Source organism: Taeniopygia guttata, chromosome 1 (assembly GCF_048771995.1).
Source record: "Taeniopygia guttata chromosome 1, bTaeGut7.mat, whole genome shotgun sequence".
Classification (NCBI taxonomy): Eukaryota; Metazoa; Chordata; class Aves; order Passeriformes; family Estrildidae; genus Taeniopygia; species Taeniopygia guttata.
The window spans coordinates 61,898,894-61,920,995 of NC_133024.1; the positions used below are offsets into that span (position 1 = coordinate 61,898,894).

Here is a 22,102-nt window from a genome sequence, read left to right on the forward strand (position 1 = left end):
TCAGTTTTTGGTTGCTGTCACTAGCTGTCACACAGTCCTCTGTCACCAACCTGTCCTCAAAGTATGCCCTTGGGGCATCTCTCAGGGCAGCAAACACTGATTCCCAGCATGATGCTGTGAAACTGTTATTCCACTTGGAGTATCAGAGATAAAGGAAAATCCATCAAAATGTTACATTCATGTTTTAGATCCACAGGGGCTGAAGAGGACTGGGAACCAAGTGCTGCAATCTGGTCATAGCCAGCCTGTGCCACTGCTCCTCTGCTACCCAACCTGCAGCCATGGGCAGGGAGACCACCTCCTCCTGTGGAGCTGCCAAAAACATTGCTGCTAGCAGCACTTCTTTTCACCTGGAGCTGGTCAGGAAGGTGTGAGGGATGTGTTCTGGGGGCTCCAGCAGAATGGGGTTCCATTGTAGGATTCTGCACTGTTTGACCTCCCCAGAAGGTCCGGCTGGAACCAAGCTCATCTGCTCAAACCAAGACACCTCACTGAGCAGATGGATTTCTCCTTTGGAAGCAACCCTCTAAACTGGTCACCCTTTGAAGAGCCAGATTTTGTCCACCCCAGTGGGAGGCAGAGTTGGTTTTTACATGGCATGGGGATAGCAGTAAACAAATTCACTTGAATTTGCTCATCTGGGTGTTTTGTGGCTCCACAGCCATCTGCCTCCCCACAGAATAAGCTCTGTATGAAGTGATGATGCCAGTTTTTCTTATCCTGAGATTCAGCAGAACCACCCTCCTGACTGAGCAAAAGTGCTGGCATCTTGCAGTGCAGGCTCGCTGCTGGAGGAGAGATGTTAGCAGGAAGGAAGTGGTTTGAATTCAATTTAATTTCCCTAGGGTTATTCTATGTGTTAAGGAGAAATAGCACACAAAACTCAGATGATGATAGAAGGTTAAATTCTGTTCTCATTTGGGAAGGGGTAAATGCACAGTAGCTCTGCTGACAACAGGATGGTGCTAGAGGGGAAGGAAGACTGCAGGAGACTGACCTGACACAGAAAAGCTAACAGGAGAGTTCTGTAGAGGAATACTTGCTTCTTACTGGTTCTCTTTTCTCCTCCAGCCTTTCCCTGGGCCAAATTCTGTTCCAGATCACTGTGCAAAGTGCATACAACAGAAGCACAAACTGGCCAGAGCCCAAAGCAGAACAGCTCTCCCTTTCTTCTCAGTAGCCACACCAAACTAGGGCTCAGTTTTCTTAAAACACCAATAAATCAGAGAAAACTCCAGTCTCCTGTGAGAAAAAACTGGAAGTGGGGAAAGGTTTCCAAAGAAGTCTTTCTTTGCCCACAGTGCCCATGCAGGCTGTGCTTTTCCCTCTGGTTTCTCATTTCAATCCTGTGACTTCTGGCTGCTTCCAGAGCTTATAAGTTCCTGACCTTCCTCCCTGTTTCCACCACCACCATGTAGGCTTGACCCTGAGTCTGTTTTCTACAGTCATGGAGCCCCTGTCTCCCAGAGGAGTCTCCCAGACCACAGTCCCCCAGCAACTCTTCATTTGCTTGAGGACCCAGATTTGTGTAGATGGTTTGCATTTACAATCCTATACCTGAGAGCAGAATCTGGCCCATGAAGACCTTGGAGATGGAATTCTGGAGGACAACTCTCTCTGTTTCTTTCCCCCTCACCTTTCTTTTCCACTTCTGCACATTTTTCACACCAGACATTGCAGAGCCACCAGTGATGGCATCTGTCAGTGCTGGGCAGCAGGGGATGCTTCAGCAGTCTGTCCCCTTGCCCACCACTATGGCCACACAGGGGGACACCAAGGGGCTGTGCAGTGACAGCACTGGCACACTGCAGGCACAGATGTGATCTAATCCATTGTGGAATGCAGCCACAATTTATGGCTTCTTTCCAGTGCTTTCCACCAGTTTGGCTCCCAGTGTGGGGAGGTGCTCACACGTCAGGAAGCTCTTTGCTCTCTTCCTTCTCAAAGAATGGTGGTTTTCTCTGCTTAATAGGGGAACAGAGAGGTTGGGCTCCCTGTGAAGCTCTCACAGCTGCTCCTGTAGAAGTTCAGGGGAGCTCCACAGAGACACAGTGCTCTGTGCTCCAGAATGCTACCCACACACTCCTCTGCTGTGTTTTCTCCAGACATTCTCGGTTTGTGTCTTTCCTCACTTCCCTCACAGTCAATCAAAGTCATTGCAATGTGAAGAAGCACTTCTCAAAATACAGATGCTACCTCTGCCCCTTCCTGACTTTGAAGCATTATCCTGGGGACCAGTCAATTGCATACCTTTTAAAATGTATTTTCAGCATCTTAAAAACAAAAATATTGTCAGAAAGTTTATCAGTACTTTCTCAGTACCTTGTGATGCAAACCCAGATTAAGAATCAAAGAAAGCTGTGATGCCTAAACTAGGACACAGGCAAGTATGACAACTCTAAAAAAATGTCCTTAAAGGAGACAGAAACTCCCTTTCTCCACAGCAGCCCAACTCTAACACTTCTGTAGGTCCAAGAACCCTCTATTTCTGACATGGAATTTTTGTAACTGGCCTGTTTAATTTGCAGCCCCCCCTGAACTACCCTCACTTGGATAGCTCAGTTTCTGGCTGCCTGGGCTCACTTGGCAACCTCAATTTTCGGACTCACCCTGATGTGGCACTAGCTTCTCCTTGGACACCCAGTTCTCAGTTGTGGATCCCAGCCTGGCACAGACAGACTTTGAACTTAGGCTGCTAATCTGAACAGGCATGAGAATTTTGGTTCTGACCTTGACTATGATAAATGTTTATAAACTTCCCCCAGGCTTCCCCCAGCACATTTTGTATTCCCCATGGTTGCTTTGAACAACGCTGATCCAGTTTTAATTTTCTTAAGTCCTCTCTGCTTGTCTGCAAACACTGTTTTTGCTGCAAAGATTCCTCACAGTTTTCCCTTCCTAAAACAGTTGCAGAGAGGGAAGATTTGAAACAAACACTCCCATTTATAAGTCTCCTTTGTAATGAGACAAGACCCAGAACACGTTTTTCCCTTTCTCACTGAAACTATGCTGTCTTACACTACATTTTTGCCAGGTCTAGTTTTCAATTATGTCTTCCATAAATACATAACACAAATATGAATAGCAACATTCTGCTAAGTGGAAATTGAATGTTATTTTTAGGCAGTAATACCTAAAACCTTCAGGGGTTCCCCAGCTTTCATTTAAATCTTAATAAATCCGCAGAAGAGTATCAAGAAGGGAAAAGAAATGTCTTTCCAGGTCCAGAGGCTCTGGGAACACCACATGAAATCCAGTGTAAAGTCCTTACCAGTGACCAGAGCTAATTTATCTATTGACAGCTCTGACCCCTTCAAGAAATCACTTGGTGGCGTCTGTTTCATTCTCTCTGAATACATCTCCACTCCAGTGGAAACTGTTAGTGATAACTTCAGCAGAGAGGTCCTCATACAGCCAAATTCCTAAGCCCAAATGTAATTTTCAGCCTAAAGATACTGCCATTGAAATCTGTGGCAAAATTACATTTCTGCCTGTTGTATTAGACTGTGACTGACCAAGCTCTTGCACTTCATCAGTCCTGGCAGGAATGTGCTCTAAATCCCAGGATCCTGAAACAGACCCCAATGTAAGCATCTGTTCTGGCATATGCTCCAAACAGCAGAGAGAGAGGAACAGCACAAGAACAGAGTAAGAGAGGCCCACTGCTTCATTCTCACTTGCGTTCTAATTCCATTGCGTAGCTGCTCCTTCCCTGCTAAGAGTGAAACAGTAGCATCTAAATTATTTCTTGATTGTAATGCCCTTTTTCCCAATGTCTTCTTTCCCACTTGCAATAGGAATGTATATTGTGAAATGGCCACGTGTATGACATCAAACTCTGGGAAGATCAATAAGTTGAAGTTGTACGTTAATTTTTAAGCCAAATCTTGCTTGTCTTAGGTGGCATTGTGAAGCTGTAAGGCTGAACCTGTGAATATGATGAGCAGGATTTGATCCAATCACACAAAGAAAGCCATGAACAGCTGCAACTGCTTTTAAAGCAGTCACAACTACAGCTCTTCTGCTTCTGGTCCATTCAAAGTGGCCCCTTCCTCATTTGCTCTCCTTCGAGTGCAGCACTTTGTTGTTTCTTTCCTTCTGGAAACTAAAGAGTGAAAGACTATTTTGGATAGCATTAATTTAAAAAAATGGAAATAAAGACATTTTAATTGCATGGGATTTCTAAATAGGGTTTCAAAGTGGGGGTAAAAAAAACATAGCTGTGTGCCTGGTACACAGAGAGCCCTTTCTCTTCCCCTTTGTGGCAGAGGAATCAATGGAATTCATATAAAAGAAGGAGGGGGGTGGGAAGAGAGATAGGAGATGCCTTGCTCGGTACCAGCAGGTCACAAGCCTCATGAGGCTCGAGCAGGGCTTGCGAGGAAGTTGCTGACTCTATGTCCATGTGTACCTTTTTGTTCCTTGCCTTGGATTTGCTGGTCAGTGGCATGCTGCTTTGCCTGGCTCTCCATAGAGCTTGTAGCCTACAGGAATTTGGACAGAGTGGTACAGACATCGCCGACAGAGACTCTGATCACTGACTATCCCTTTAAATATAGTCTCATGACTTGGTCTTTGCTCCACTACCTATTAAAGAAGGAGACAAGACGTTCATAGGCAGCTTCCATTCAGGCACCCCGAAGGACACAGAAAGGCAAGACAATTTAACAGAGCTAACTGTGAGTAAATACAAAGCATTAGAGGTGCTCTCTAGAGCAAAGGGCATGGAGAAAGATTTGTAGGAAATCCTGAGGTGAAAGAAGGTGCAGTAATTTTTAAAATATATTTGTATACAATCTTCAAATGTGGAATTCTGTAAGGAAAACTATTCTCTCATTTTAGCATTATTCCTTTAAATATAAATCTAAGTGTCTCTTAATATAACGTTGACCAGTGCTTGATTTCCCATAAAATCTGATGTGGTGATTTTGTGCAGCAAGCACTGGAGCCTTTTGCAAATACCACCTTTTATTTCGCTGGCATAAATTTCATAGAAAGAATATCTGGGCAGGGGAGGGGGGAAATTTGAAGCCAGTCTTTTTGCAAAGTTGGATCCAAAGCCCAGCCTGGAGCCTCCAATTAGATTTCTGTACTTCATGAGGGGTGTCCTTTCTTCTGGGAATGCTGGGTGTGACCCCCTTTCTGCTGGGGACAGAAAGAAGCTGTGGGTGCTCAGCAGCATGGAGACTGCACTGAGGTGATCCATCATGTGTGCAGGTAGCTAATTTTTAACCAAGAGACTGTGTCTCCATGCTCTGTAATGGCCAACCATCTTACATGCTACAGCATTCTGGAAAATTCAGTTCTTGTTAGTCAACAGAGTCATCAGCATGGCCATACATATCATACATATGTATTTTCTCTTTTTTTTAAATGACAGTAGCTACTGAGTAGACCTGGACAAGTATTTTAACAGTGATCATTAGCATTGTAAGTGATATCTCAACACTGATGGAAAGTTCCTCTGCCAGCTCAGACTATTGCTTTTCTAAATATATATGTGCCATTAATTGCAGGTATTAGCTGGTGGAGACTGTTCCCAGCTCATCTTCATGTTGCCCATTTTATTCTCTGCATTTATCCTGTCTGCTTGCCGCATAACCAAAGGGAACTGCATCTCCTATGATGAGCTGAGAGAGCAGAAGACTGAATTTGCCATCAGTCTCTACAGGCAGGTGTCTGAAGCAGAGAACAGGACCAATCTGGTAGTCTCTCCAGCAAGTGTGGCTGTTTCTTTGGAGCTGCTGCAGTTTGGAGCTCAAGGAAATACCCTTATGGAGCTGCAAGATGCCCTAGGATACAGCATTCATGGTAACGTACTTAGAAAAATCCTTATTATCTTACTTTTTGTAATAAATTACAAAGGTGACAAGAATTGCACACATCATACTGAACTTCTTCTTTCTCTCTCACTGCGAGATGTACTTTTCTCCATCTTTGACAGCCAGGTATCAGATAGACAAAGGAAACTCAAGGGAGTGAGTAGTTGACAAACAGGTTATTATTCCTCTTTTCCTGAATCAGTACTTACTCTCTTATGACAAAAAACACTGCTATATCTAGAAAAGTTACTTCCCTGAACAGCAGAATTACTCCAGGTTTGCCAGAGGTTCATTGTGTCCACTGTGTCCTGGTCTCCTTTGTGTGCTCTGCAAAGAATTGCCAGGCAGAAAACAGTGTTCTTCTCCCCTATCCCACTAACAAATTTTATTAAACCTGTAGAAGCTGAATTATCTTTAAGACTTTGCTAATGGTATTACAACTGGCCAAAAATATGAAAAGTTATCAGAAGGAGACTGGCAGACAGAGATATACATTGACAGATGGATGGTGCAATTGCATCTTTCCCTGAAAGCAGGCTAAAATATAAAACTCACTGGGAATTTGGAAGGGATATGGGAAAGACAGATGTCTTTAAATCCAGCATTAAGTCAGCTGAATTCAAGGATGCTGTTTTCATTTTAGCTCTGGATTATCCTACCATCTCAAATCACATGTCAAAAACTATTTTACATTAGGGGCAGAATGTTTATGAAAAGCAGACGACTGCCTCATCTTCAAAATTTGCAGCTTACATACAGTATTTATGTATAGAGATAGCACTGCTATTTCTCAGCATAAAATTTACCTTCAGAGTATGAAGACTAAAATGCACATTGTCCTACGGTCTAACCAGACTCAGTCACCACCACCATTCTGTAGACAATTGGTATTCAGCCCCAGCACAGCAGTAAGAACTAACTCTGGCTGATCCATACAGATGCAGCTACATGAACTGACACAGGGACAGTGCATCTAAATTATGAGCAGCTGATATAACGAAGCCTTGCCTACAAGACTCCTATTTCTGTAAATTCAATTCCTAAACAACATTAATTCATATAAATCTTATACCTTGCTTGACACTTCTTGTCATTAGGGGCTCAGTTATTATGAAAGGACCTTACAGAATAACATTTCAAAGTGAAATTTAAGCATAGATCTCCACAGAAAGTATAACAGAGAAGTGCAGCGGTTGTTAATGCTAGCTCTTTTATGCTCTCTTCTAATGTGGCACATCATGACAAGCAGACATTTTATCTCCATTTTAGCTGTCTGTGGCATAAACCACTTCATCTTTGGCTTTCAGTAATATTAATGCATGAATGTGAAAATAAAGTAGGATGGGATCTATTGTTATTGGTATATAGCATATTCCCAGTAATGGGGAAGGAAACCCCTTCCTCAAATGGTCTAAATCAAATAAATAAATTAAATACTGAGATGAAATTTCCTATAAGATGAGTAAACCCAAATTGTATATGTATGTATATATATATATGTATAGGAAAAAAATCCTTTATTCCAGCAGATGTTTGCATTAATGTTTATGTTAGTCTGCCCTAACCAATAATGAAGGATATGGTTAAAATCTTAGCAGGCTGAAAACAATGAAAACATCAATGGTTCATTCACTGCTTACAGAGAATCTGCTCTCACATGCACTTGAAACTTCTTTCAATGTTTGGAAAATTGGTTTACCTTTATTCTAGTACTGACAAAACCAATGTATAAAGGGATGTATCACTAGACGGCACAGACAAAATTACATGCTTTAAAATTACTTCTCCTTGCTCTTTTATCAAAGTAATTTTTAGCTGTTGTCCAAGTAAGAATTTGGGACTTTGGTTAGCTAAGCACTTTGGTGAAGTCACAAGCTTGGGATACCACTGCTCACATTCATCTCTGCTTCTAATTTACCATCTTTGACTTCTCACATCTTCCACAGAGCTCATCAAGTGCTCCCATATTAATGCAAAACACACAAGAATAATACTTTACACCTCAGATCATGTCAGTTTTCTTAAACTAAGAAAAAAGCCCACTGTTGTGGACTGTATAAATAAAGGAGTCACTTGTAACACATGAAGTAACTTACCAGCTAGGTTTAGGATTGTCAGGGCTCATCAGAAATACTGGGCCAGTTTGGGACACAATCCTTCTAGAAATCAAACAACACCTAAGGGCCCAAGGGCAGCAGAGGGCCGTCAGAGAAATGCCTTTCCTGGGATAGGTGGATACCATAAGGAGAAGGAGATAGCGGTGTTGTGGCATTTGCAGCTCAGCCAGTCATGGTCAGAGGCACTAGACCTCACTGGTGGGAACTCAGAGTGACCAAGAAAAAATAACTATCATATGAACTGCTAAGAACTGTGTCTGCATAGAACTGTGAGCCTGACATGTAATCAGCCACTTAACACATCTGCACTTGAGTGATTTCTACAGACACATGAAGAGAGCTTTCTAATGCCCAGTGCGTCACTGCCCGTGGCAGCAGTGCTTGACAGGAATACTCCACAAAGTCAAGGGTGCTCCAGTTGTTTTAGGGCTTTAACAGTCAGAGGACACCAGTGTCAGCACTGGAGCTGAGAGCTGCGAAGCCCTGGGGCAATCCCTGCTGTCCTTAACCTCAGCACAACAATTGCAGTTTCTCTCTCTTGCCTGGCAGATCAAAGTGTACAGGATTTCATGCGCACAGGGGATGAAGCAGTGACTGACTCCAGCCAAGGCACAGTGGTCCAGCTGGGATGTTCCCTCTTTGTGGATGCAGGCGTGCAGCTCTCGCCCGACTTCACCGAGCGTGCCGCGAGCTGGGCCAACAGCAGCCTGCTGCAAACCAACTTCACCAACCCAAACAGCACCCACATACAGGAATGGATCACCACCGACCTTGCAGGTACCGTAGGGACCCACAGGAATGGTTGCACACGAATGAAATGCAAAATAGGAGTAATGGGAGAAATTGTATTTTAACAAGCATAAAGATTTTTGCCTTACTCCACGTTGCCCAAACCAAGGCTGAAAGCCAGGAAACTTGTGTTAACACTCATCTGTAATGTGAAGAAAGAGCTGAAATAGGTCTGAATCTGTAAGCAGTGTCAAGCTGGTAACCACTTTGCCTTGTGCCCTTAATTTTTAGAAAGGCATTCCTTTGCAGTATTCTCAGTTTTAATTAGGAACAGCCAAATTCCCCTTGGACCATATTCATGGCACTGAATGCTTTCATGGCGCTATGAGGGACACACAGGGGCACAAGCTCAGCAGTCAGACTGTGAGTTTAAAAAGTCAAAATGGGGAATAAAAACACTAACCAGCTCAATCTCAGCTCTGGGGAGAGCATGGAACAACAGGTAGCCCCAGTGAGGTGCATGTGTATGTGTGGAGGGGAAGGTAGAGGGTGAGTAGTGCCTTATGAGTTGTGCCTCTTGGTCTTAAGGATGGAGAGGGTCTCAGCTTGCTTTATTTAGTCACATGGATCTGGCCTTTAGGCCTCGGCACATAGGACTGCATGTGTACCCCTCCCTTGTCTCTGTTTCATGCAGATGTGGATATGCATGGGATGACACCGGAGAGCACTGGGTCACCGCTCAGCCAGGTCACCCTGGTGAGCACCCTGTACTTCAGAAGCATGTGGCAAAAAAAGTTTTCCTTCATGGATTCCCAGATGTTGCCTTTTACGATGTCAGAGGGCTCAACCCTGAAAGTGCCTACCATGCACCACACAGCTGAAGTTAACTACGGTAACTGTCCTTGATCCATATTTGATCTACTGTGCAATTTGGAACAGACTTATTTAATTTCCACAGATATCACACTAAGATGTGTTGTTTTCCCAGCTTGGAGAGTCTCAGAAGTCGTCCCATCAAATGAAGGTGACCAAATTGACTCCTCATAATTTCAGGCAATCGTGAAAGAGATCCTGGGTTCAAAATGCTTCCTAAAATATCTACTGTCCCTGTCCCATCCCTCACAGACCAACAGCTCCCAGTACTCCATAACAAACTTGTCAGCTGTAGAAAACAGTCAAAAGGCACCAATACATCATGCCAGGAGAAAGAAAGATGAGAGACTGAGGGTACTGCAAAGTCCTTTACAATAGCATGGAGCTTGTTAAATAAAGCTGGCTAGGAAGAGGCTGCAGTAGGAAGCATATCTGACCCCATGACAGAGGGGCAATTAAGACAAACTGTATCAAACCCCTACCAATTTGATTTGTTGGGTAAGAAATTTCTTGGCCCCTCAGCCAAATCACTGTCCCTTGAATGTGTGAGCACCGGAGGGAGTGGAGCATAACCAGGAGCACCAGCACTGCAGCCAAGTCTTTAGGGAAAAACTGCAGATCCTCAGGGATAAATTCTAGAAAAAGAAAAGAAATTCTTATGTCATATATACCAAATCAGTGGATGATCTCAGCATGGGCTTAAAACAGTATAAATATAGGTCAAACTTTTATTTGTATAATATATGAATACAGTGTAGGCTACTTTCAAAGGCTTGATGTATGTGGGTTGCTGACAGAAGGACTCATGCTGCAGGCTTAATTTTCTGCCACCGGGAACTATGCCAGTTAGCTACACAATCTCTTCCAAAATATAAAAAGCTCTTTTCCCTCCTACTCTAAATTTCAGAACTGCACTTGGGTAAAACTGTCCAAATTCCAAATCTAAATTTTTTCAAGATAGATTTACATCTCTTAACATCCTGCCTGATTTATCCTTTAAGTTAAATAGCTTCTCTTCCACTTTGATATTTATTCCCAAATGTAATTGCAAGCCACCAAGTTTTCTCTCAATTTCCTAATAGCTAAGATGAAGATGCCAGTCTCTTCTAAACTATTCAAAAACCAAATGCTCCCAATTCTCTACTAGTTCTTTTTTTAAAACTTTTCCAATTTAAATTAATCTTTCTTTAAAATAAATGACCAGAAATGTACACAAAAATTTCAATGAGGGCATACACGCTTGATAAAATGCTTTCACAATTTCTGTGTCTTGATAAAAATACCTTTTGCAGAGTATTGTAGAACCGGCTCAGGGTAGTTACTCAAGTTTGGCCCCACCTGGGCCTTTTTCCTTTTGGCACCTTTTTCCTAGGTGAATCAGGGGAAGGGAAATCTCCAGAGATATATAAATTCTTTGTGTGTTTTTGACCCATTTTGTTTCCACCACTCCAGTCTTCACAACAATCTCACTGTTTGTCTTTGATAAAAGTCTTGAGCGCTGACAATACTTTGACCCCTTGCAACCTCTTGTACCTTTGCTCATTGTAGTTTCCCCTTCAAGTGGCTCCTTGCTGCCTTTCCTTTCTGGTTCTAAGTGCCACCACTTCTACTGTAAATAGTGGCACAATAAAAAAATGTTTAATGTTTTACCTAAAACTAGATGGCTGGATCTTTGTCTTTTTATCAAATTAGTTAACAAGTCAAAAAAGTGTATAGCTTTGTTTGCTGGTCTACATGATATGGCAGTTTATCTCACTTTCTATTTCCCTCTGTGACCTGAGAAGAATAATCTTCTTTTCTCCAGTGTCCTAAAACTTCTCAAAGACAGACCTAAGGTTTCCCAGATTGCCTCCTCTTTCTTACAAATGTACTCCTGTTCCCTAATCATGGAAAAAACCTGAATCATCAGGGTATTAAAAATCTTTGCTGACTCATTTGCAATTCCACATCCAAGTTCTTCTTATATTCTGAGGTGGTGATCATTAAGGTCCCAGATTATTAAATGACAGAAAGCAGGATGCTGCTGCTGCTTGTAGAAGTAGAGATCTCAGGTAAAGCCAATTACCAGGAGCTCCACAGCTAAGCTGCTTCATCTGACCATATATTTGCTCCAGTCCTTGCAAAGTTGATGTGAATCATTTGTTGTGCGCTTTTGACCACTTGCCAAAACACAAGGAACTCCATCCTATTATCTTTAAGTAGGTAGCTAGAGCACTAAATTTTTGCACAGAAAAGGGAAGACAAAATATTTGGATTACCTTCCTTTCATCCAGCCTGAAACATGTGAGCTCTCTGCAGTCTGAGAGACTTTTGAAGAAAGCTAAAATAGAAAGGATCATTTAAAATTTGCTGGTTGTCAGATTTGATTGGGCCAATTCAATCTTAGTCACTAAAAAAATCCAGAAACATTGCTAACAAATCAGTTTAAACTTAATGCAAAAGACTGGCTCAGTACAGCCAAACAGAGGTCTGAGATGACTTCCTTTATTATTAAATGATAGCAGCTGTGTCCCACCAGGATCCAAAACACAGAGTGAGGAAGATAAGCTGTGGCCTGTTATCAGTTGCAGCATTTACAACATTGTTTATCCTTGTAACATTGCCACACAGAACAAACCAGCCTAGGGACAAGTAAGACTGCTCTAGAAAATGTCAACATTACTGTTCACACACACTTCTTAAACACCAAAACTATTTTACATACTCATTTTTCCAAGCATTTTTTAAACTATATTTGAATTCTAACAGCGTATGTGTAATCCTTATGGGATGCTCAAAATTAGTTCAAGCAATGAACACTAAATGTTCTGACTCAATAATCTAAAGTCTTTGATTTTCTTTCAAATTAATAAATAAGGAGTGTATAACCTTTGTGAAGAATGTGCTGACTTCAAAATATCAGCATGCCCACAAATTATACCACCCATCTCCAGTGCACTGGACACATAAAATCTTCCTTGCCTGCCCATTAGAAATTAGAACATCTTTTCCCAGCAAATGATCCACATGCTGGGAGCTGGTTTTAACAGAGCAATTCTCTCTCCAGATTGCAAGACAGGAGGGTTGGTCTAAGAGCCTAAAATTAATCTAGCAGAACAATCAACACTTAATGAATTCTCACTAGTCCATATCTGCAAAACTAACAATCACTGTACACTAAATATTTGAAAAATCCTATAGCTATGTATTTATTGCCAAATATTTAGGTATTATGAACATGAGCTATCCATCTACAGTTATTTACAACCACTGACTCAAACAGTGTGAGCATCTGCCCTTGAAGATACAACTGCTACAGCTGGATGAAGGAGGTGTAGATTCAGTATCTTGGATGGCTTGCAGTAAAGGCAGTAAGACTTTCACTTGTGCCTTGTACTTAAGTTGTATTAAACTCCTGGCTCAATAACCATTGCTAAGTGTTCCTGAAATGCTACTTACTGGATTCTCCGATGAAAAAATTAGGAAGTAAAATTGTGACAACCTATCTGTTCTACTGTATAACAGAATTCATTAGAAATGTCTGGATTAACTTGTTTTTTGGAATATGGGATGAAAATGGTACTTTTAAATGGCCATTACAGAGTGCTGTAATGCTAATTGGAAGTTTCGAAGCTCTCCAGCTTTTACTTTTGAGACTATTTTTTATGACCTTCATCTGACTGTGATAGGTCTCTGTGCATAGATTTTCAAAAATTATAAATTTTGTGCTTAAATAGAAAATAAATAAACAGTAAATTTTAAATAAGTGTATACTAGCTCTTGTTTAATGGAATTATTTTTTTCTTGAAATAAGATTAAAATTGACTTTTAAAGGTAGCAAAGATGGAAACATGAGCCAAAGTAAGTTTCAATTAATCAAATAGGACACTGCATTTTGTTTTTTGTAATTCCTATCTGTTGTAGTAGTATATTAGTGAAAAAGATAAAATTGTAAGTTTATTCAAAGAACATACATTGTGGGAAGAGTCATCATAGTTGCTGTCATTAACTTGGTAGTTTTGGGTATTTTGTCCCCAGACTGAGCAAGGGGGACATAAAATAAAAGTAATAAAATGCCCATGCTCTGTTGAGGTGGTTCTTCAGGTGCTATCAGCGGCATTGGCACTGCTCTGCCAAGATATCTGTGTCTCTGACACACTCAGCTCTGTTCAGGTGAGTTAACAGCAACCTGAGCTGGCTACAGGAGCCCAAGAACTGGAGACCTCTCCCTACATCCCACCACAGCAGCTCTGAACTGTCTGCTGACCCCAGCAAGGGTTGTGGGTTTGGGGTTTTCTTCCCACTTGAATGATGAAATAAGATCTCTCTTTGCCCACCCACAGGCCAGTTCCAGACTGCAGCTCTGGAGGCTTTCAGCGTGGTCGAGTTACCCTACCTGGGGGAGAAACTCAGCATGTTCCTGGTGCTTCCCAGCCACAAAAGAACACCTTTGTCCCAGATTGAGTCTCACCTTTCTGCCAAAACCATAACCCTCTGGGCCAACAGCTTGAAGAGAACAAAGATGGACATATTTCTGCCTAGGTAAGCAATGTTAGCACAACAAATTCACTACTTTAGCTGTCAGAATTCCATGTGACAGTGCTGACACAAGCAGTGTGTGAGCAAAATCAAATTACATGCTTTTGGTTTCATTACCCATCACATGTTCAGAGATGCTCTAACCCTTTCTTAAACCACAAAGAGGTGAGCCAGGAATTACAAGACTTTCTGGTTACATTCTGTACTGTTTTAAAAAACCTAACTATTTAGTTGATCCTACAGATTTTACTTTTTCTTTGGGGTATAAATCCTTTAAGGATCTAAACCAAAGGAAGTGTTGCTTGACCTTTCCCACACTCATTTTTGTCTTTGTCTAAGGAAGAATAAACATGTAACCTACTAAAGACACACTATTTTGTATTTTCTAAACTTGCCAGAGTACTAAAAAGGCACTAGACAAAGAGCCTGGCCTCCCTCCAGCAGCCATTAACCATCTTTCCACGCAAAAAGCAGGTTTCACTTATTCATTTTCCACTTTAGTCAGTTGTTGTTTTAGCAAACACCTATGCTGGAGGTATTTTCTACCATCTACTCCAACGAAATTGCATAGCAGGAGGAACTGGGCACAGAAGACTTTATGTGGCTGTATCTATTGTATGGATTAGCACAGAAGGGCTTCATTATACACATCTTAAAATGTATTCATCACAATAACAGAGCAGTAAAAACCAGTGTGTACATTAATATTTGTTTTCTTCAAGCTAATTTTTGGGAAATGTTTCCAAGGGCCATTTGCTATAATCAAAAATAACTTTAGAAAGGGAACACTTTGTGAAAATGCAAAATTCACATGTCACGAAGACTTAGTAGCAATCTGATTGCAACAGAGGGTGGCAAGGAATTCCTTCTGTTAATGTCTTCAGATGAAGGTCAGTTACTTTTCTGCAAATACACTTAATCAGACAACACACTGGGCTCATACAGGAAGAGATGGATGAAATGTACAGGCTTGAAATAAATTTTATGTGTTAATGCCTTTTAATTCCACAAAACTCTACAAATCTTGCATTTAAATAAAGTCTATCACATTAATTTCAGGTTCAGTATTCAAAGCCTTTTTGACCTAAAGACAGTTCTTTCTGCCTTGGGAATTAGAGATGCATTTGATCCCATCACTGCTAATTTCAAAGGCATTTCAGGTAAGAGGCTAGACCAAATACAAAATGATCCTTGACCCAATAGTTTTAGACTCATATTTGAATGATTTGCTAGACCTGCGTCTTCTCAATAGATTGTACTTCTTTATCTGTGAAACTCTAAAGCACAATTCACACTCAACTGCAATTGTATTTTGAGCTGTTTTGTAGAAAAGTGGAAGCTGAAAGCACAGGTTTGGTTTCGGTCTTGAACTTACTTTTTTCTTGTCTATAAGATTAAAACTGTCAAGACAGTGTAGGCTTGGGAAAATGGTTATTTATTCAGAAATTTAGGATGCTTTAGTAAAACTTGCATTCCTGTTTGTGTTTTCAAATAGTTATTTAACAGTGAGGGATGCTGGTCCAACAAGTCTATATTCCAACTCCTGACACTGCGAATAGTACTGGTTTATGCCCAGGCTATATATACTGCCTTGCTAATCCAGTAATCAGTATTCAAAGTTATACTCTCCCTTTGCTAAAATGCTGTTATGATTAAATTCTTGGGTTTGGAACACTGAAATTCTTTTGCTCCTTGGAAAATTTGTCTCCATTTAATTTTAAATGAAAAATAAGGAATCCACATTATTTATTCTTTTTCCTTTGACTCCTTCCAGCAAGAAAATATTTCAACTTAGTCATTTCTGCTCACAGTAAAGACTTGGGAGTGGTAGCTGCCCAGCAAGCAGCGCTCATTCTTGTGCATGTGACTGAATAAATTAAATTGCTCCAATTCAGACAAACCTGCTTTTACAGAAAAGTTGCTTTCCTGGGAACCACAGAAGGCACATCACTCATGGAGTTTTTAATGCTGCTCTTAAAATTGAATATAGCAATGTTTCATTGCAATACAGATCTCAGACTGCACAGAGATGCACATTAAAATGATTTGTTACTGCTCACCACTGCTTTGCTTATTGCAAACAAATATTAATATACTGATAAACTACACAAGGATGTATTTTATAAAGTTAATATCTATTTAAATAAGATAAATACTTTGGGGAAATTAATTCCATAAACAATATAATTTAGCAGCTTCCCTTTGGCTTTTAGCATTCAGGATAAGGCTTGTAGAAGTATTTGATCCTGCCCTGACAGGGTTATGGAATAAAGGATATGTTGAGGCTCTTTTTAGCTCTTCTCTCACATCACCATGTCATAGAAGGGTTCTATATGGTCTAAGAGTTATGTAAGGCAGAGTTTACAAGGAAAAATGTATCTTTTACTTAACCAATAGACCATAAAAAAAGGTACGTTTTCATTTTCTCTTCTGTATGAAGCAGAAAGATAATCTTCAGAATATTTACTCTCAGATCACATTTAGCAAACAAATGTATTTCCTCATTTTAGACCTGAAATAACTTTTTTTAATACCTGAAAGCTTGTATTTTTCCCCTCAAAAATGTGTAAGATTTATCTACTTTTTAAAATTCTTCCTCTCCCTAGTTTTTCTCCTGCTTGCTTTCCTCTCATTTTTTCTGACTGGACAAAATTAAGACAAATAGATAAAATTCTCTTTTAGCATTTCTTTGATTTCACCTACACATTGGACTTGATCCTTTAATTGAGAAAAGAAAGAAAAAACTTTCCAAACTTTCCTGCTTTCTGCCTTTTGCAGGCTGCTGGAGAAAAGCAGACTTGTAACACTCTCTTCCAGTGTCTTTCCGAAATTACTTCTTTTCCAAGATTCATTTTATGTCACAGTTCCATTGTTTCTTCCTGAAGAACATTTTTTTCTACATTTTCCCTTCCAAGGGTTCTTCAGCTCTTTCATTGCCCTCACTTTGTTTAAGTTTCTATTTTCACTATGTAACCTTGCCTTCCACCAGAACCTGGGGACCTCTCAAACTAGTAACTCCCATTCAGCATTCAATCCACTGTTATCCATATAATGGGAGAACAGTCAAATGCTGAAATACCTAAGTTATGTGATCCTTAGATTCTGCAGGGGAAAAAAAGGTAAAAGCATTCTGAGTATTTTTCTAAAATATGTTTGTAATAAAATGCAGAAAATAACTCACTAATTTTTGGGGTTTTGCAGAGCAAGATAGTCTTTATATTTCAGAAGCTATTCACAAAGCAGAGATTGAAGTAACAGAAGATGGTACAAAGGCATCAGGAGCTACAGGTAAATCAAATACTCAAACTTCTCACTTCTGGAGCTTACCAGTATAAAACCAACTACTAGTCTCTTATTGAAAACAAAAAAAAAAGCATGGTAGAATTTACACGTATGCCTGACAAATTTTTGTATTTAACACACTTTCATTTTACCTTTGTAATTGCTCATAAGAAACTTTAATTTTTGATGTCCAACTAAGGTGTAATGCCCCAAATGAAAAAAACAACTTTGCCAGTCCAGGGAAAATCCACTTTGAGGAAATATACCATATATATTTTTCTGCTGGTTAAATATCTATTTGCTCAGATCATAATAACAAAAAAATGTAAAAAGGTTAGTAATATTTTATCTACAGCTCCTTAACTGTTATGGGATTTGAGGATGATCTTTTTGATAGCATTAATGGTAATGATGGGCAAGTTTTATGCACACAAGCTTGATTCTTACATACTTTGAAGTGTGACCTTCACATGCAGTAGCTCCTGCTAACAGATCACTTCCACACGAGCAGATGGGACTGGGTGAGTGGGAGACTCAGAGCAAAGTCTCAGCTATGGACTACCCAGTCAGTACATGACTCATTCACCATTAACCACATCTTGCCTTTCTCCTTCCTGGGCTGTGCCAAGGAAAAATGTGCTCCATATCTCAAATGCTGGTGGGTCCTTGGCTGGGGACCAGAGCACTCTACCACTTCTCCTCCTTGCTCCCAGGAAGGAATTCAAGAGCCATGTAGAGAGCATGGTAGTGCACCTCGCTGTGGTGCCCAACATCCAGCAGTTGCAATGCCAAAAACTACCCGAGCACACCTATAATGATGTATTTAGAATTCCTCTAGAAACAACCCTGAATAAAACACACATGTACATGGGGGGGTGTACAGAGAACATCTGGCATAACTAAGTTAACCTTTCTGCAGAGCTGTACAGTTTTAAGTTTTGTAACAGTTTTAATCTCTACCAGGACAGTAATGTTGTTAAAAATTGTGTGGTAAGGCCCATACAAAATAAGAGCTTTAGGTGACTTCAATTATATACCAAAGACTAAGGAGAATAGACTTTTATCCCCTTGAAACCAATGCCAAAACATCCCTTAACTCCAATCAGACCAAGCTGGCAAGCAGATTTTAAAAAGTGCAATTACGTTTATTGTTTACTTCAAAAGATCTAGTGACATGACAACTTGAAACTAGGCATATTTTTTTACAAGCCCTAAAAAATAGTGCCTTCCCAAACTAGTTTTATTGTGTCTTAATTGAATTTTCAAATTAATTCCATTGTTTTAACTGTTCAAAAAATAATCCAGATCTGATGGGTTTAGTGGTGGGGTTTTAGACAATGTATTCTTAATACTATATAGCTTAAAGGAAGAATTAATTTAAACAAGATGTATTTTAATAACAGCTGAGGCATCACAATTCTTTAAAACTCTTAATTTAATCTAATAGTTAACCCACAACCGGAGAGGAAAGACCGTCCTAAACTGAGTTGAGGATACTTAAGATTTTGTTGAGAGCTCTGACACAAGAAATTCCAAAATGACATAGGTATTTCTCTGCTGCTTGTCTCCCAGTTGGATAAGGAACTACATTTGTGCCGTGTTTATCTTTTTCACCAGAACAGCACAGCTAGGAATTGTCTAACTGGTGAGGCAACAGCATGGAATAACTTCAGCAGAGGTAGGGATGTGATGACAAAAGTTACCTTTGAGATCCAAAGCCAAGCAGACACCCTTCAGCACTGAAATATGCATGAATCACATGCATGTAGTCTCACAGCTCCTGACTTGTTAGTTTTGCCAGACTGATCCAACTGCGGGATAAAATCGTTGTTTTAGTCTTACAGCAGAGGAGCAACTCAAAAGTCAAGATACTTACCAGAGTTTGAGGGCACTGTATGGAAGATGGAAAGAAAAAACATTTTCTGATGCATTTTACAATGTTTTCTTTGTTGCATTACAGCAATGGTCTTACTGAAAAGATCTCGAACACCTATTTTCAAAGCAGATCGACCTTTCACATTTTTCCTGAGACAAGCTAAGACAGGTATGCATGCTTTGCCTTTCAGGAGCAGAATCCCACACAAGTAACACTGAAATCAATACAAATAACATGCCCTTCTTCAGTACAGAAAACTTCAAACAACCACAGAAACAGTGGGGATTGGGGTTTTAAAGCATATATTTCAATTTCCTTAAAAAGAATGTATAATAGTCATAGAAGTCTAGGAAGCCAGATTAGCCTCTTCTTTGTACATGCAATATGTGCTCAAAAAATTTCTATCAAAGTGACAGGCACTGGAGAGATCTCAGATGCTGAACATTCCAGCATCAGGAACTGATCTCTACAGAGCAATTCAAATTACAAATGGGCCAGACCAGCTGGATTAACATCTGAAGTAGTTAAAATAGAAACCTTTCCCTATAAAGGAAACTTATCCATGCCCATACTGATAGCAAACAGACTTCTGCCAAACAAAAAACATTTCTTTGCAACTGTTAACTCTTTTCGTGTAAATGACCTCTCCTAGACCTCAGACAAAAAACACCCAAAAAACCCAAACGGAACTGCAGAGCATCTCTTGGAGTGAAGAATCACAGTGCTCCTTTAGCTTCAGTAGTGAATTATAAGTCTCATTTCAGATGTCCAATCCCATTAAGTTACTCCAGAATGTCTGCCAAAAGAAAACACCCTATAGCTTGTTGGCAATAATAAAGAACTGCATAATTCACAATTTAGCAGGTATTTGCTACTCTGAAGCATCAGGCCAATATCCAACAACTCTCATAATTCTTAACAATGCAGTAATTTTGCACCTGAAGTACTTTCCTAAAAATCGTTCAAACCACCACATTTCTCTCATAACTGGGGTCACTGACATTTAGATTTTCAAGGAACATACAGACATTTATAGGGTTCAGTAAAAAACTGGTGCCTAGCACAAAGACAGAAATTTCCCTTATCTCCTTCCAAGAATCACACACCGTGCTCTTGGTCAGTGAATACCTGTGTATGCAACATTTTGTTTTAAAAACCCATATCATGATTTTTGACCACAGTGCAAGCATCCAAAGAGAAAATTACTGCCTTGCTCGGAATTTTGTTTTAAATATGCTTTGGCAATCATTACCAGTCAATGGATAAAAGTATTTTACTTGGCAAATGCAGAATTTTAAAATAAAAAGGCATTAATAAACTCACCTATGAAACATAAGTCACAGACTCTTCAAGATTAAGAACAAACTAACTTAGGGGAATAAAATGGTCGGTTTACAGCATATATAAATTATATAAAGAGGAAGGAAATCAGATTGCAAAGCAGGATTTTCATGTGAAGCATAAAATACATACCTTCCGATCAACTCAAAATCAAAAATATATTTCCATAACTCCTGCTTTTTAATGCAAAAAGTGAAAACATTCAGTCATTTTGTTTATTCAGACTTAGTGATTCAAGTTTTTGAGGTATAGAAAGTTTGAACAAACAAAACCTATTTTTCATCCACCTGTCTAAAAGTGCTTAAAACTTCTATGCCCATAAAGTTCTTAATGAATCATTATATAGACCAAAAGTATTCATTGCATCAATTTTCTAGTAATAGCAGAAATATGTTTTCCAATACTTAAAATAGCATAGTTCTGCTCAAAATAATTGAAAAGTTTTAGCGTTTTTAAATCTGAATTTCAGGTTTAAGCACATTGCCTTTGAAGAACAGACAAGGTAATAACATTACAAATAACCAAACAAATCCAGTCAATCTGAGGCAGTCATTTAAGTCTCTTCTGTAACTAAAATATGAACACAAAGCAATGAACTTCAGTTCTGTTTTGCTCAGTGAAAGTTTCAGCTTTTGACAGGTTCCTGGTTTGGGCTACACCAGTTATTTGGAAAGACTTTTCTAATACAGAAATGTTTAATTATTTTAAGACAAGCATGCAATTGCAGTCAGTTTTTCCATATAAGCAATAAATGACCTGCTAATTCCATACCTAAATTACGTATTTAAACTATACTACACTTAGAAAATGTGGCCCCAAACTGAAATAATGTTAATGTTGTTTTCATTTACAGGTTCGGTACTTTTTATAGGAAGAGTTACAAATCCTTCACAATAAGCACTAAATGCATACCCTGACTTCTGCTCCTCCTATGATGAGCTTTCCTCCAATGAAATTAAAGGCTACATTGTATTTATTAAAACAATTTTAAACAAAAATTTAAAACACAATTTTTTCACTTTTCCAAGAATCTCCACTACCTTATTACATTGTTGAAATTTAGAGCTGTCTACGAATCATCAGCACCACAACTACAGCAAAGACAGTATCCAAATAAACATTTACAAAAAAAAAAAAAAAAAAACAGAAATGGTTTAGCCTCCTAAATGTTTAACAGTATGAGCCAACAGCTTCTCTTCAACTTTACCATGGCTAAAGTCAGTTTGACTGTTGCTGAGTATGCAGGTCACTTGAATGAAAACAACCCACAAGAAAGCTTTGTGATATTTTTCAAGCACAATTTTATTTCCCTGTCCTGAAGTCAAAAGCTTAAGAATAAAACTGAAATTCAGTCTGACCTGAGACAATTATAACCCAGCTGATATAGAAGGTAACAAGCAAGCAGCAAAATGTTGTGAGAAGAAAATCAAGTTTAAAGGCTGTTTCAAAACTGAGACAGAACCACAGAATCATTAAGGTTGGAAAATACCTCTCAAATCATGAAATCCAACCATTAACTCAGCACTGCCAAGTCCACCACTAAA

The 22,102-nt window shown here is 39.6% G+C and overlaps 1 protein-coding gene across 1 annotated transcript; it reads left to right on the forward strand.

The window, feature by feature from the left end:
- Positions 1-4,981: 4,981 nt before the first annotated feature.
- SERPINE3 (serpin family E member 3) lies at positions 4,982-21,701 on the forward strand. The gene is made up of 8 exons (XM_041716247.2): positions 4,982-5,811; positions 8,489-8,716; positions 9,363-9,560; positions 13,864-14,062; positions 15,119-15,219; positions 17,261-17,347; positions 19,302-19,385; positions 21,412-21,701. The coding sequence occupies exons 1-8, from the start codon at positions 5,553-5,555 to the stop codon at positions 21,453-21,455; spliced, it is 1,200 nt and encodes a 399-aa protein (XP_041572181.2). The 5' UTR covers positions 4,982-5,552; the 3' UTR covers positions 21,456-21,701.
- Positions 21,702-22,102: the final 401 nt, after the last annotated feature.